Source organism: Fundulus heteroclitus, chromosome 16 (assembly GCF_011125445.2).
Source record: "Fundulus heteroclitus isolate FHET01 chromosome 16, MU-UCD_Fhet_4.1, whole genome shotgun sequence".
NCBI lineage: Eukaryota > Metazoa > Chordata > Actinopteri > Cyprinodontiformes > Fundulidae > Fundulus > Fundulus heteroclitus.
The window spans coordinates 3,508,241-3,523,600 of record NC_046376.1 but is presented as its reverse complement, the minus strand read 5'-3'; the positions used below and the strand labels follow the sequence as shown (position 1 = coordinate 3,523,600).

Below are 15,360 nucleotides of genomic sequence, written 5' to 3'. Positions count from 1 at the left end.
TTAAAGGAACTATCATAGTTCCTTTAACATAGGAAGCTCACAATGTCCCTCAATGGCACTAAGGAGCCATAAGGAATCCCACAATCCTTTGCGTGACATGACGCTTACCTCACGGAAATTAGTCGCCTGAGAGCGTTTCCCAGCCGTCTTTAAGGAGAAAAACAACAGAGACAAACCGCTCAATGAGAAGGTTTATCCAAACGTTTCACTGGTAGTGGAAATGGAACTGATTTTATTTCCAGTTCTTCTATTTGTCATTGTTGTCAAAGATGACACAGAACATTTATTATGAAGGGGAAAAAACAATTAAAACCTGGATGAGTGAAAAAGTGAGGGGCCACTCCCTTATTGCAAAATAAATCAATTGTGTCAAATCTTTGGAAAGCTCAGTTCCCTGAGACTGAAAAAGGTTATAAAGCCTTTTCTAAAGCTTTGAAACTCCGGCAAACCGCAGTGAGAGTCATTATCCATAAACGGCGGAGGCATGGAACAGCGGTGAACCTTCCTGAAAATGATCGGCTGCTGATTTTACATGATTTGTTTGAATATTCAGGTCCTTTAGATAAAGTGCACAACTGACTGGCAGCTTGCAGCAACAAGGGAGGCAGGAGGAGCGCCACTTAATGCATGATAAATCCAAAATAGAAGTCTCTTTATTGTCTCTTGAACAACATTAAAACAGTTTAAACAATACAGTGGAAGCTTCCCAGCGGTATACCTTGTTTTATACCAAAAAATGTTGGTTATAAAATTAAATGATGGAGCTGACTGGTAAGTTATTCATCAGTTCATAGTTTCAGGTTTTAGCTCAACGTGAGCTTTTGATATTCATGGATTATATTCTATCAGAATTGTGTTTTTGTTCTTCTCTTTGAACCAATTTCACAGGAGGAAGCAAAAAAAAAACAATCCATCTAAATTTAATTAGGTTCTGTTTGATTTATGACTCTGATCTCCAGCTTCACTCCTCCTCTGGTTTCCATGGCACCAAATTTGCCAAATTTGGTGCATAAGGCCCATAGTCACAAGGAATTTGCGATATTAAAAAATGATAAATGTGACAATTTCCTGAAACCAACAAAAGTGTTTGAGTTGAAGGGAAGAAGGGTCTCCATTACATTCGCTGTTGTTCTTCTTTCCCTGCTTCTTGTGTTTTCCATCCTTGCTCTGCCAAGGCGAAGCGTTTTTTTATTGACGCCGCAGCTGTTGAGAATTTGATAAAAAACAAACCTGTCTGTTGGTTTGTTTGCAGTAGACTAAGGGCACATCTGGGCTGTTCTCACTGTGGATTTTCTCAACGCAGCTAAAGGACAAAAACATTCCTGAGACTCGCTGATTTCCGCGGCGCGTCTGTTTGGATAAGAATGGCGATGCTGTGCGCTGCAGCTGTGTCGCTAATGATGAGTGAAATTGAATGTTCAGTCTCTATATGCCTCACCAGACACATCAAATTGTTTTATTTATGTTCCTCAACATCTGCTTAAGCCAGTAATGTCTTCAGAAATGATCTCTTACTCCTTTTCTTGCAAAAGCCATGAAACAATAGGAAGTTACCACCAGCAGCCGGCTGCAGAGGGACCACATTAACTGTTGATGATGTGTTTCCAGCCTGCAGCTTGGAGAATCTTAGCTGGCCAGGAAACAGCAGCGAGAAAAGAGAAACCCCTTTTAAGATCAATTTATGCATGCACATTAAAAAAAAAGATAAAATATGTGTCTCAGAGGGTGTAGTGGATAGATTTGACCATTTTTACAAACATTTATCGTATTTTCTTCATCCTAAACCGAGCTTCTTGTTGTTGGTGGTGAGCCTTGAAACTAATTAGTTATAGCATATTACCTTTGCAATTTAGTTCTTGATTGGACCGCTCTCTATGTTGCTTGAAAGGGAAATAGATTTGGAATTAGGTTATTTCTAACTGCGTTTTTTAAAAATAAATTAAGTATATCAACTTATCCCCGCAATGATGATTGCAGGGATAAGCTCCAAAATCTCCCCCCACAGCTCTGAACAGGGCTGAGCTCGTATGGATGGATGGATAAACACCAATAATTCACGGAGGCAATATTCTGCTTGGCTTTTAAATGAAATGCAAAATTGCTGCTAGATAACATTAAATTGAGCTTCATGTTCTCGGCATCATCATGTGTAGCTCAATAAACGGCCTGATTCCCGAAAACGGGGCTCAGAGAGGAGGAAGAGGATGAGGAGGATAGAGGAAGCCAATCAGGAGGCATAAATTACAACAACAACAACGAAAGGTATAAAAGGATTTTTACATTTCGATAAACAGTGACGGTTACTGCAAATCACTAAGTTAAATAGGAAATTTAGCTTTATTTTTTGCAAAGTAGCGTGGAAAAGTATTCATACCCCTTTACTTTTTCACTTCTTTTTGCATTTCAAGCACATATTTCATTGTATCACAAAGTTTATAGTGCATTTAGTATCAAAAACAGCCAGGAAAAACATAAAACAGCTGTTTTAACCAATCCAATGTAGCTTTGTGAATAAAGCTCTTTATATTATGGAACACGGGCAAAGTGCTGTAGAGAATACATGAAAAGCATTAAAATTACAAATGTCATTACAGTATAAAACATAACACACAGAATGCTAAACAAGTTAAAAACACATAAAACCATTCAAGTGATAAAAACTAAGAGAAAACAAGCAAAAAACCAAAAGGTGTCAAAAGCCAAGGTGAAGAGACGGGGTTTCAGAAGTGATTTAGAAAAAGTTCCTCCATTAAGAGCAGCTGATCAGCTGAGCTGATGAAGGGGGGAGCTCATCAAGTGCATTAAAACAAAACAAAAGCCTTTAAAATTAATCTTTAATTTTGTTGGAAACTGGAGAAATTGAGCTCATATTTGAGTGTGCCAGACATAAAACGTGCTGAACCTGAGCACACGGAAAAAAAGTCAGACTGGATCGTTTCTCTACTTTTCAACCACATTTACATCCAATCTGCAATCAGACCAGCCAACAGCAGAGAAGGAAAATAAAAAAAAGACAATAAACAGGAAAAAACACAACATAAAGTAGAAACTGTCTCAGGATTTAATGGAAAACAAATTCATTCTATGAAGGTTGCTGATTTTATCTGAACCAAAAACATTTTTTTTTCCATATCTAGGTCTGTTTATAATGGAGAGGTGGACTAATCCACAGATTAGAGGCAGTCATCCAAAAGGCTCGCTCCTCTGTGTGCTTTAGTCTGACCCCCTGCAGGGGTGTTAATGTTGACATTTCTGATAAAATTTTGAATAAAATCTTCTTGGACGTGGGAGCCAGGCGAAAAGATGCCAAGAATTACGTTTTGCTCTTAAGGCAGTTGTCGTGGCACAGTATTCTGGATGCCTGCAGCTTGCATCGCTTTAAATAAGCGTAACTTAGCAGAGAATACAAAAGACATACAGCAGTAATGTTAGCATGTTTAGAGACAAATATTTCAATAAAAGCAATCTTGGTTTAACTTTTTAGCACACCACAGGGTACAGTAATCTGCTCCTTATTTTCTAGCAATAAAGTACCGCCTATATTTATAGAAATACATGCGTAATGCATTTATTTGCCAAGTTTTGATGATGTCTTTCAGCTTTGTTTTTCATTCCTTGTCTGCTCAGTCATTATTAATCAGAGTGCTGCTGGTTTACTAATGAACAGTCAATTATCAGCCTCCTCTGTTATCCTCTTCGCTGCATCTGGAGAAGCATCAGATACGTCTTCTCAGGTCAAACCTGTTGGCACCAAACATTCATCCTACGATGGGATTTAATTGCTTCCCATTCGTCTAATCAGAAATAATTATCTATCTTGTCTTACATGCATTATGATTTTTGGCTGCGAAAATAACATTTCTTCCCAACTTGATGTTGAGAGACGAGATATTTAAACCATTAAATTGTGCTTTATTCTTGTATTTGTTCCTGCAAGTCTGCAAAACACAATTATGTCCAGAAAACCAATAATCGGGTGCTGCAGTAAAGTCAATAAAGGTGAAAATAAAAATGTAGATTACTTTTGAGTAAATGAATGGAAAAAAACATGATATCTTTTTATCTTTCAAACATAATTTGTAATCTTTATTTACAAGTACAGTCAAAGTTAAAATCCACCTATAAGACACATCTTGGTTTGATTTTATGAAGCTTGGGAATTAGATATGATTAGATTAGATTGTGTTGAGATTGTGGTTCTTGGAGCCGACCCAAGTGCAGACAGGCAGGCATTTAATGAAAATAAAAGGCAAAAACTTACTTATTAAAGGAAAGCTACAAAGAAAAACACCAGCATGGTAACAAACATGGATTTAATAAGCAGCTGTGATGGTGTTTATGTCTGAGGTTGGAAGACTGAAACAAACATGAATGGAGCTGAACAGAGACACAGGGATATAATCTGAGAACATAAACACAAGACCTGCATGTAAAAAGGAATACAAGAACAAACTACAAGGCTAAAAGTAGAGAATTGCATGAAATAAAACCTGTAGAGCATGATAGACTGAAAAGTATAAATCCTAATTAAACCCAAACACCTAAAAATCACAGCGGAACTGAGGATCCATGATGCTGTCGGTTATTCTACTGCAGTCTGTTCCTACATCCTTAATAATTAAAGAATGAGCCTCAGTTATTTTATTGATCCATTCACAGTCTGCTTTAGAGGTTCTACATCTGTGGTAGACACAGGCTTAATGCTACGACACAGCAAATTTCAGGAAATAATGGTAGTATAGAGAAGGCTGATGTTGTCCACTGTTTAGATTGGTTAAGGTTTAAAATGTCAAAATTCAAAAAGCTGCTACATCTGTCACCAATCACTAATGAGTTACAGCCAGAGCCACAATGGCCTCTGAAAAGGAACAATAACAGTACCAAACAGCTCAGGCTAGGATTTTGTGAAGCAAAGTAAAAACATATGACGGTGCCGTTTTTTAACCTATTTTTAATTAACCTTATTAGCAATCAGTAACTGAAGCAGCAGCTTGCCCAGTGTGTTTTTTTTCTAGATGGTAAATCTCCCTAAACTTATGTCTGACTCTTCCATCACGTGGCAGACATTTCCAAATCCTTTATGCTGTTTGGCAGATGGAAGTAAATGGTTAAAGTAAATAAATAAAGCTTCTTTCAGTATTCCAGATGGCTTACTTGCTGGAATGGAAGCTAAAAGCAAATATTAATCTAGTGTTGGTTGTCCTTGTTGGCTCATTGGAGGATTGATGGGAATCTTTTCTGTTCTATAAATGAACAACATGAGTGAGCCTTTAATTATAATTTTATGTATAATAATTAAATTACATTTAGCTTATATAAAATGGACTTTCCAGTGTGTTGGTTTATGCTTATTTATCTGTTTTATCTAAAATTGATCAAAGTCAGGTTGCATGCATCACAAAAAATTTGTTGCTGCTAATAGGTGTTGAGTTTTTCTGTGCCCCAGAAATATATATATATATATATATATATATATATATATATATATATATATATATATATATATATATATATATATATATATATATATGTGCCTTTCAGCCCAGATTTCTACACTCAGTTTGTCATATTTTTGCATAATGATTTAAACCGTTTCATATTTAGACGTTGCTTTAGCTCCACATTCAGATCCTTACATAATGTCACACCACAGACTGATACGCAGCAATGTTTCCCGGTGGTGTAAACCCTTTTTTCTTCATGCTCAAACCTTCCCCGAGAAAACATCCTCTGCTCTAAATGTTTACAAAAAACCCATAACCAACATCTTTCTTAATTTTCTTTGTTTTTTCTTCAAAATGTTAATATCTCCAAACTTGAATGATGCAGCAGTTCATTTATTTTTCTTTTAAAAGAAACACATACCTTTCGAGACCGCAGCACTGAAGGACTGAAATTGAATTTCTTGTGTCCTTGGAGAACAAAGATGTTCTTTTTTTTTTTTACCTTTTGATTGCAGCCTCCTCAGAGATGCAGCGATTCGCGAAGCTAGAAAAATCAGAGCTATTGATTTGATGACTAATGCTTTTTTTTTTTTTTTTTTTGTCCTCCAACAGAACAGATGGGTGGGAGCTGAAACAGCAGAAGGACGAATCATCAGGAGGAGCACAAACATGGGTGACGTCTCGCTTGGCGGTGCGGAGATGACCGGCGAGGCGTGGGAGAACGGCAGCTTGGCGAGCGCTCCGCCCGGCGTCCCGCTGTCTCTGCTCATGTTCAACGACAGCGAGCGCAACGACACGCTGTTCAACTCCACCAACTCCACCTTTCTGGAAGTTTCCTCAGGTCCCAGCGTGGCCGGAGTCCTCATCCCGCTCATTTACATCATCGTCTGCGTCATCGGCCTGGGCGGCAACACTTTGGTGATTCACATCGTGCTGCACTACTCGAAGATCGAGTCGGTGACTAACATCTACATCCTGAACCTGGCCATCGCCGACGAGCTCTTCATGTTCGGCCTGCCCTTCCTGGCCGTGCAGAACACCCTCCAGTCGTGGCCCTTCGGTTCCTTCATGTGCCGACTGGTCATGACGGTCGACTCCATCAACCAGTTCACCAGCATCTTTTGCCTGACGGTGATGAGCGTCGACCGCTACCTGGCTGTGGTGCACCCCATTCGCTCCTCCAAGTGGCGGCGCCCCCAGGTGGCCAAAGTGGTGAACGGCACCGTGTGGGCGCTGTCCTTTCTCGTCGTGCTGCCCGTGGTGATCTTCGCCAACATCCAGAAGGCGGGAGGCACCTGCAACATCGCCTGGCCCCAGCCGGCGAACATCTGGAGGGCCGCCTTCATCATCTACACCTCCACCGTCGGGTTCTTCTGCCCTCTGCTGATCATCTGCCTCTGCTACCTCCTCATCGTCTTCAAGATCCGCAGCTCGGGGAAAAAGGTCCACGCCACCTCGACCAAGAGGAGGAAGTCGGAGCGAAAAGTAACGCGAATGGTGGTGATTGTGGTTGCGGTCTTTGTTTTCTGTTGGTTGCCTTTTTACGCCCTCAACATCATCAACCTGCTGGTGTCGCTGCCCTCCGAGTACCAGGGGCTTTACTACTTCGTCGTCGTGCTCGGGTACGCCAACAGCTGCGCCAATCCCATCGTGTACGGCTTCCTGTCGGACAACTTCAAGAGAGGTTTCCGTAAAGCCCTTTGTCGCTCCACCAGGAAGGTGGAGAGCCACGAGCCGGCGGAGCACCCGCTGCATCCGGACGAGGGAAGGAGGGCCATGCTGCCGAGGGAGAGCCTGAGGCGGGTCATCAGAGACGAAGACGACGACGACGAGGACGTCTCCGAAATGACCGAGATCTACAGGATCACCCAGAACGGAAACACCACCTTCCAGCCGCAGAGCTCGCAGACGCCGTTCGCGCAGAAGGGAGCGTCGGCCGGAGAGACGGAGATGCCGTCCCCCGACAGAAACTGCAGCGGAGAACCCAAAGGGAAGGAACCCGTCAACGGGTCGGCGCTGACCGTCCCGCTGCTCCTTAATGGAGCTAAAAACGGCAGCATAAAAACTTTGCCAGAGGAAAACACAGAGCAGAGCGCATCACTGGAGATAAGCTATCTATAAGTCACTTAAAGTGAAAATAGTATGACGCTGATCAATGTTCTAGACTGTATGACTATAATCTGTAAATATGTGAATACCTGAATGGTCTAATTTGTGCCTTCATTCACTGTTTGGACGTTCCCTGATGATCAGCTCTGGTCTGGTAGAGCTAAACTGCCTTCAACACGTGCAACACGGGAAAATTCACAAAGATATTTGAGTGTAGAAACCAGACTCTACTTCTCAAACTAAAAGCAAAGGAAGATCTGCAAAAAAAAAATGAAATGGAAAAACTGGAACCTGTTGAACTTGGGTGGGATATTTGCTTCTTTAAACATTGGCAAATTCCATTATATTTGTGAATTTTCCCCATTGATCTCAGAAATTCTTGAAACACCTTGTTTGTCAGATTGGTATTTAGCTTTTTCCAACAAGTTGCAGAAAAGATATCAAAAACTAACACATTTAGCAAGGATTTTTCTAAAGAAAATTAAAAAATCCATACAACGTCAACTTTTAATGATGCGATTTTCAGATGTAGTTGATGAAACAAATTTAAAAATGGCTGAAGTTGACTAAAGTCTATTACAATTTAGTTGTCTGTGCTTCGTTTTGTGCAACTGGAGCACTGAAGGTTAGTCTCTGAAAATTTTCAGGTTAAGAATGTTTCATCATTTTGTTGATTTTTTCACCTTTAGAGAAATATTCCTTTCAGATTAACTGGTTGGAACTGGACAATAATGTCCCTGAATTTTCTTTCTTCTTTGGAAAGTAAAGAGTGCTTTCCAAACTTTATTTTTATGCAACATACGTTCAAGAATGTATATAACATTCCAGTTAAAAGTTAACTCTCAATAACTACATAGCATCACAATGTGAGCTATACATTATCTTTATGCCTCGCTGTCAACTGGAAAGGTCCTGACAGAAAGGAGGGTTCAAGTTTTTTTTTTTTATTAGCCCAGGACATTTCAGTAACTCCTTGTCACCTTGAGGATCAAATGCACTTAGGTTTTGACCCAAAGGTGTAAAATATATCTTTTAAATTTGTATTAAACCATTTTTCTACATTTTTGCTTTCTACAAGTTAAAAATGATTTTCCCACAAGTTTTTTTTTTCTCTCTTTTACTTTTTGTCTGTGTCTACATGGGAAACTAACCTGATCAGGCTACATTCACCTCCCATCAAAGCTCCTTTTCTGTAGCAAAAAACAACAATTGCTAAGAGACAAAGTTGCATTAGATAAATACAAAAGCTGTAGGTGGACTTTAGCTTTGATAGGTGTTATTTAAATTAGTCTGTGTTGCAGTTTTTCTGCTGGTTGTTGATATATTGCGCTATTTGTTCATTTTATTTGTTCATTGAAAGCATAATGATGATTTAGATGTTTTTGTTTCTTTTCCTGTATTGAGCAGTTCGGGCAAAAAGCTATTGTGCTTCTGGGTCGTTGTAAACGCATCTGGTGGTTGAATTTGTACACAGTTCGGTTCACAACAACACATTTAAAAACATTGAAAGTATATTTACAGGTCCTGTCATCTCAAATTGAAGCTTTTGGTGTGATTTAAATTTCTACTACTGTTAATAGAAGTGATTTACATGTGTTAGCGCTCATCAGGGGTCAGGTTTGTGTTCCAGCGGCACCATTATGGGACTCAGCCAGGTCTCTGTCCCAGCAGTAGCACCAGCAGATGTAGTAAAATAAACAAAGTGGGCAATAACACATCCATCCAAACACAACACCACAACAACAACAAAAAGTTCCCTAAACTGCAGATACAAACTCAATATGTACAAAAACCCTAAGATTTAAAGACAGGGGTTGAGGGGTGATTTTAGCTAGTGTTGCACCGATACCCGATACCTGGCTGTGCAGTATTGGCCGATACCGATACCATCTGTTTGAAATTTCTGTGTGTATATATGAAGAACTGCATACTACTTAGGGTAGTAGAACTTTTTATTGCCTACCTGGAATGGGTGACAATAGTTGAATAAACTTTTGGCTCTCAAAGGCCAAAGTATTGCAACATTGGTGAAATTATAACATGTATAATAGTAGTGCAACAGTAAGACAGTAAAATTACATTAATAATCTCTTTTAAACCCTGAGTTTTGGCTCTGAAATGCCAAAATAGTGCAACTTTCATGAACTTATATAACATGTATAATACTAGTGGGGAGAGAGAACGCTGCGTTCAAGTGACATACAAACATCAAAATGGTATCGGTGCCTATTTGTTGGTACTCGCCGATACCGATACCAACATTTTAGTGCTGGATCGGAGCCCCGTCCCATACTGGTATCAGTATCGGTGCAACACTAATTTTAGCAGACAGATTCAAACGTTTTCCTGCATTTTTAGACTAACAAGCAAATCACACTAGAATGGAAAACCATTTTTTGTAGCAACAATGTTCCGCTCCCAGTTCAAATCTCTTGGTTGAACAACAGTGTTCATAGAAAATAATGACGACACTCGTAAGTTAGTCCTTTTGACTATTTTTATGCACAACATTGACTTATTCGATTTCACCCACCTTACACCTGTAACCAGTGGCAGCTGGTGATAAAACGTTTGGGGGAGTTGTTGTCGTCTGACTCTTCGCTTTGCATTCGTATGTTTGAGTGACGTTTGTGCATCTGAGCTGCAAGGGGCGCGGCTTTGATTGATAGATATGATTAATTCGTTTGATTGGCTGGAATATGCCAAAAAGCTCTAAAGGGTCAGAGAGCTGCACCCAGAGGGGAATCTTTAAGTAGCCAATTAGAGCTCATTAATGTGTGTCTACTTATAGTGATTACGATCAAGTCAGAATTACAAATTAGCTCATTTATGTTGCTGATTCAATAGCATGAGATATTATGGCACATTATGACAACATGAAATAATAACATTATGAAATATCTAAGAAATATGGGATGTCTAATTCAAAATTATGGTATAGATAAGTCATAATTAGGAGTTACCATGGCGTATCTATGAAATACGATTCGATAATTGTGTGTCCAGCAGTGTCCAGCAGTGGTATTATTTCTCCTTCTGTCTCCCGCCACCTGCACTGAGTCACGGGGGGCATCCGAGGACAGAGCTGACCTTCCTGATGGGTTCATCAGACTGGTTCCTCTCAGCAGTAGATAAGATGCTCCTCCAATGAGCTTCACCAAAAGCTCCATTCAAATACCCTTAACAATAGCTCCTAGCTCCTGCTTCTTGATCTTTCATAGGGCTCATCAGTGGGTAAGGAGCTTCAGATTGCTGTGCTGAATTCGGACAGCCTTAAACTGTGATCTCATCAAGTGACGGAAACGTTCATGGATGATGCGAGACAAATCTGGGCCTACAACCTTCTGGAAATGAACTACAACGTGTGCGCTCTCTTCTCTCCGGCCATTTTCGTCACTTTCCGTGACGGGGCGTCTATGTCATGTCATGCAAAGGACTGTGGGAACTCTTATAGCTCCTTAGCTCCTGTAAAGGACACTGGGAGGTTCCAAGGCTAAATTAGCCATGAAGGCTCCCGTTCCTACCTCCTTCCTCACTGACTGCCCTTTTTGGGCGGCACTTATCATGGCGACCGCTGACGCTCTTCCACTTTGGCTGAAGAGTCCTTACTATTGTTGCGCCGATGCCATTTTTTGGCCCCGATACCTGGCTGTGCAGTATCGGCCGATACCGATACCATACCGATTCCATTAATTTGAAATTTATGTGTGTGTGTATATATGAAAAACAGCATACTACTTGGATGTAAAATAATTGCTATCATGACTTTGTCAAGCTGCTACCTTATTAAAGCAGGAAAAAAGACTAATACAAAGTGAATACAGTAGAACTAGTGAATGTCGGGAGAGAGAAGGCTGCGTTCAAGTGACATACAAACATGAAAAAAATGGTATCTGTGACCTATTTGTTGGTACTCACCGATACAGATACCACCATTTTAGTGCAGTATCGGCACCCCGGCCGATACTGGTATTGGTATCGGTGCAACACTAGTCCTTACCCAATAGATGTATTTGGATGGAGCCATAGAAGGTGATTGATAGCACCACAGAGTCAAAGAAGGTCTTCCGGAGCGCCCCCTGCAGTCCAAATGACCTCCGCTTCCTCAGCAGGGACAGTCTGCTCTGACTTCCTGCAAAGAGCATCAGTGATGTGACTTCCTGTCCAGTTTATGGTTCAGGTGAACAACCAGGTACTTAGAAGAGCCCACCTGTGTTGGTGCGGTGGGTCTGCACCCATGGACATGTGATATTATTATTTCAAGATTAAACTTGTCAAGTAAGACGATGAGCCAACAACTCGCCTTACAACCTTTTAATTAATCCAGTGAGGCTTATTTGCTACATGATCAGAAGCGAGTTGGGAGGCTCCTACATTTCAGTTTGCTCTGTTGCGCAGAGACTGAGTAAACACTGAGCGCGGTATCTGTCAATGAGAATGACAACAGCTCTCCGTCGTCCATCAAAGTCTCACTTTCCGGCCCTTTCATTCACGACTTCAAACGCACCACAGGCAGGTTATCTTTAGCCGTCTGTGTGAGAACGGTGAAATGGAGCCGCAGCTAGGTGTTGGTTTGTTGCTGCTGGCTCTCAACCCCCGAGCCCCCCCCCCCCCCCCCCACACACACACACACACACACAGCCTTCTGCAGTGATGGACGGAGGAGCACAAAACCATCATTAGAGGCACATTAAATAGGGATTTGCTTGCCTCGTGCTTTATTTGAGAAGAACCCCCTGGGCTGACTGTTTGATGAGAAGTTAGAAGAGATGTGTGTGTGTGTGTGTGTGTGTGTGTGTGTGTGTGTGTGTGTGTGTGTGTGTGTGTGTGTGTGTGTGTGTGTGTGTGTGTGTGTGTGTGTGTGTGTGTGTGTGCCGTTTACTACTGTGTGCTGGGCTATAAATACTGTAGTTATGATGTGGCTGTGTGATCTGTGGCCCCCCCACCTGTGCTTACTGTACACGGAGATGTGATAGTCTGCAGGAGGATAGCTTGCCATGACTCACACTGACTGTCTGCCTACAAGCTTTCACCCACATACAATATGGAGCAAGAAACAAGTTAACTTAATGGGCTGTTATTCGCTTGCTTTGTTTTTTTTGTTTTTTTTTAGCAGAAACATTAGCGGAGACCCTGAGCAAACACTGTCATCAGCTCACAGGAACAACATATGCCTCTCACAAATGGAAATCAGTCAAACAGACCGGTTCTGTTTTGCACATTATTCTCACCCTGCTGGTAAAACAAGGCTTGATTTTTTTCCACCTGTGCCATGGTGTAGTCACAATGCACAGAGGCTTTTAAAATCAGCGCTTCGCTAATGCAAACTAAGTGGGAGTTCTTATTGCTCTGTGACTGCAGGAATGAACCTCCGCTGCTTCTGAAGTGTTGATTTAAGTGCAGGAACAGGTTCCCGGTAGGATACGAACATCAGTGAAGCCGCCCTGCAGCGGTGTGGCGTTTTACATCTTTTCCAGCAGAATGACGGATATTAATACTAACCATCGGGGCAAAATGAGGCGCACACTTTCACTGGATGCCCTTTCAGCGTGGACTGTGAATATTACACCCTTCTGTTTTGTTTGTGGTTGTGCTGCTGCAGCTTTACAGCTTATATTCTGCGCTCTGTCACTGATATTGTTTAGATTCTCAGAGATCATGAAATAAAATTTGTGTTTTTGTGATCATGTTAATGTTTCCTCTGATTATTTATCAGCTTTAAGAGTGATTACTGAACGAAACTGGTCTCTGGACGTCAGCTGAAAGATGAACGAAGGTAGCAGAGTTTATGATGCAAATTAAAATATAATCAGGTCTTCTGAAAGGATGAGCAGTCCTCTTTCTGACTAGATTGGGCAAAAACCTTCTTCATGGCTTCTAAGGTTCAGTCTGAGTTGCTTAACTCAGCTCAGCTCCTTTGCAGCATGCACGTCTGGCTGATGAGACGTCAGGAGGGGTGGAGAACCAATAAGACGCAGACTTGGGTTAATTAAAAAGTTATGGCCCATAACAGCCGGCGAAATAAATAGATTCTAACCTTTTTTTTGCCAGAACACTTGTTTAAACTGAGAGAAACTTCTTCCAGCTCCATAAATAAAAACACTTTACACATACTTACTGTCTTACTATCTTTCTAAAACATGTAATCAAACCATTGATTAAAAGTGAAAGTCTCATTTGACTCTGACATATGAATGTCTGAAGTATGTAAAGTGATAACTAATAATGAGCTGATGGGCATTTAGTAAAAGCTTATATCATTTGACATGGTTGTACTTTGGAGATGTCAGAATGTCAGCTGCTTTGAAAAAAATTTATTATTATTAGACCTAAACCTGGAGGTTTATATCTGAGGTGTTTCTTTGCACAACGCCCAGAATTACAGAACATCTGAGTCCACAAATTAAGTGTAATCTTGTAATATATTGAATAGACAAAAGCATAGAAAATTAAGCAATATTTACTCTGTATGTCAAATCTGTGATGCTAATTCGTGTTTTTCTTTCTGAAATCCAATAAACACGTGGCTTAGATGACGGCTGCCTGAGGGCACTAAGCAGTTTGCACTTATATTCACTCAGAATGACCTTTGTAAACAAAGATCTGACATTGGAATAACCTGCAATGTGAAAGTTTAGATATTGATTTCTTTGGAAAATAGATTCTAAGTCGGTGTGAAGTTGGATTTATGGGTGTCGGAGCAGACGGGAAAGACAGAGTGAGAGAACTCTGAGCCACATCTGTGGTTGTTTAAAATAGAAATAACAGTCAAAAAACAACTAAACATCTGACAACCAATGGCTACAAGTGTGGAAAACTATTTACTCCAGGGTTCCCACACCTTGGTGAACATCAAATTCAAGGACCTTTCAAGGACTTTCCAGGACCAATTTTCCTCAAATTCAAAGATGCGACGACTTGCAACTCTTCTCTGACTCAACGTGAATGTAACCTATTGGACGCACGTAGGCCTAAACCGTAGCCTACCAACTAACGAAGAAGAGCGAACGTACTTTTGCAAATTAAAAGTCTGAGGGTCAACATAATTTTAAAAGATCGTGTGATGGTAAAATAATGACACAAGTCGTCATCCGTGTAAACTTTCAACCCCACAAAAAAATTCAAAGACTTTCAAGGGCCTTGAATTTATTTTTTCAGATTCACAAACTTTCAAGGATTTCAAGGACCCGTGGGAACCCTGTTACTCAGTTTTAAACAGTTTAAAACGTGGTCTAATGTCTGTGAGATTTAAGTTCGGAAACAATATTTGCTTCTTTATCACCGCTAAACAAATGTAAAGCTGACAGTTTATATGTTATTTTGCTGGAGTGAATATGGGGAACTTATGGTTGGTCATGCCAACATTTCTAGAACCAACCAGTTCATCCAGTCATTTTTTCAGGACGCATGTTTGTGGTCAGAAGCTTACAAATCACCTATGTGATAGATTATCTAGATAGCCCCCTTCTAATATTTCATTTTCTTTTTCTTAGTAAATTCCTCCTCCGCAGTCTATGATTTTTAGCCTCTTTTCTAAATAAAATCATTCAACTTTAGTTAAATTGGTTGATTTTGTGATACAGATCGAGGCTTTACACATTGTTCCCACATTTCTGACCGTCTTGTGGTCAGGACTCAGCAGTTTCTCCAGGTATTAACCAGTTTTGATGTGTGTCCTGCTGTAACAGATGATTGCTTCTGAGATTTAACCATCTGGCTGTTGATTGGAGGTAAAGCTGGGGAATTTGGAGGTAATCTTTCTCCATCATTTATTCCCTCCACTGGTGGATAATTCCCTCCAGTTATC

General features: G+C 40.6%; 1 protein-coding gene across 1 annotated transcript in view; it reads left to right on the top strand.

Moving 5' to 3' along the window:
- sstr3 (somatostatin receptor 3) overlaps window positions 1–8,036 on the top strand; it is a 35,529-nt gene extending 27,493 nt beyond the window's left edge. The window contains exon 2 of the mRNA XM_012880796.3: window positions 6,057–8,036. Coding sequence (XP_012736250.2) covers window positions 6,114–7,565 — 1,452 coding nt within the window. The 5' untranslated portion in view covers window positions 6,057–6,113 and the 3' untranslated portion in view covers window positions 7,566–8,036. The remainder of the gene's footprint in view (window positions 1–6,056) is intronic.
- The last annotated feature ends 7,324 nt before the right edge of the window (window positions 8,037–15,360 follow it).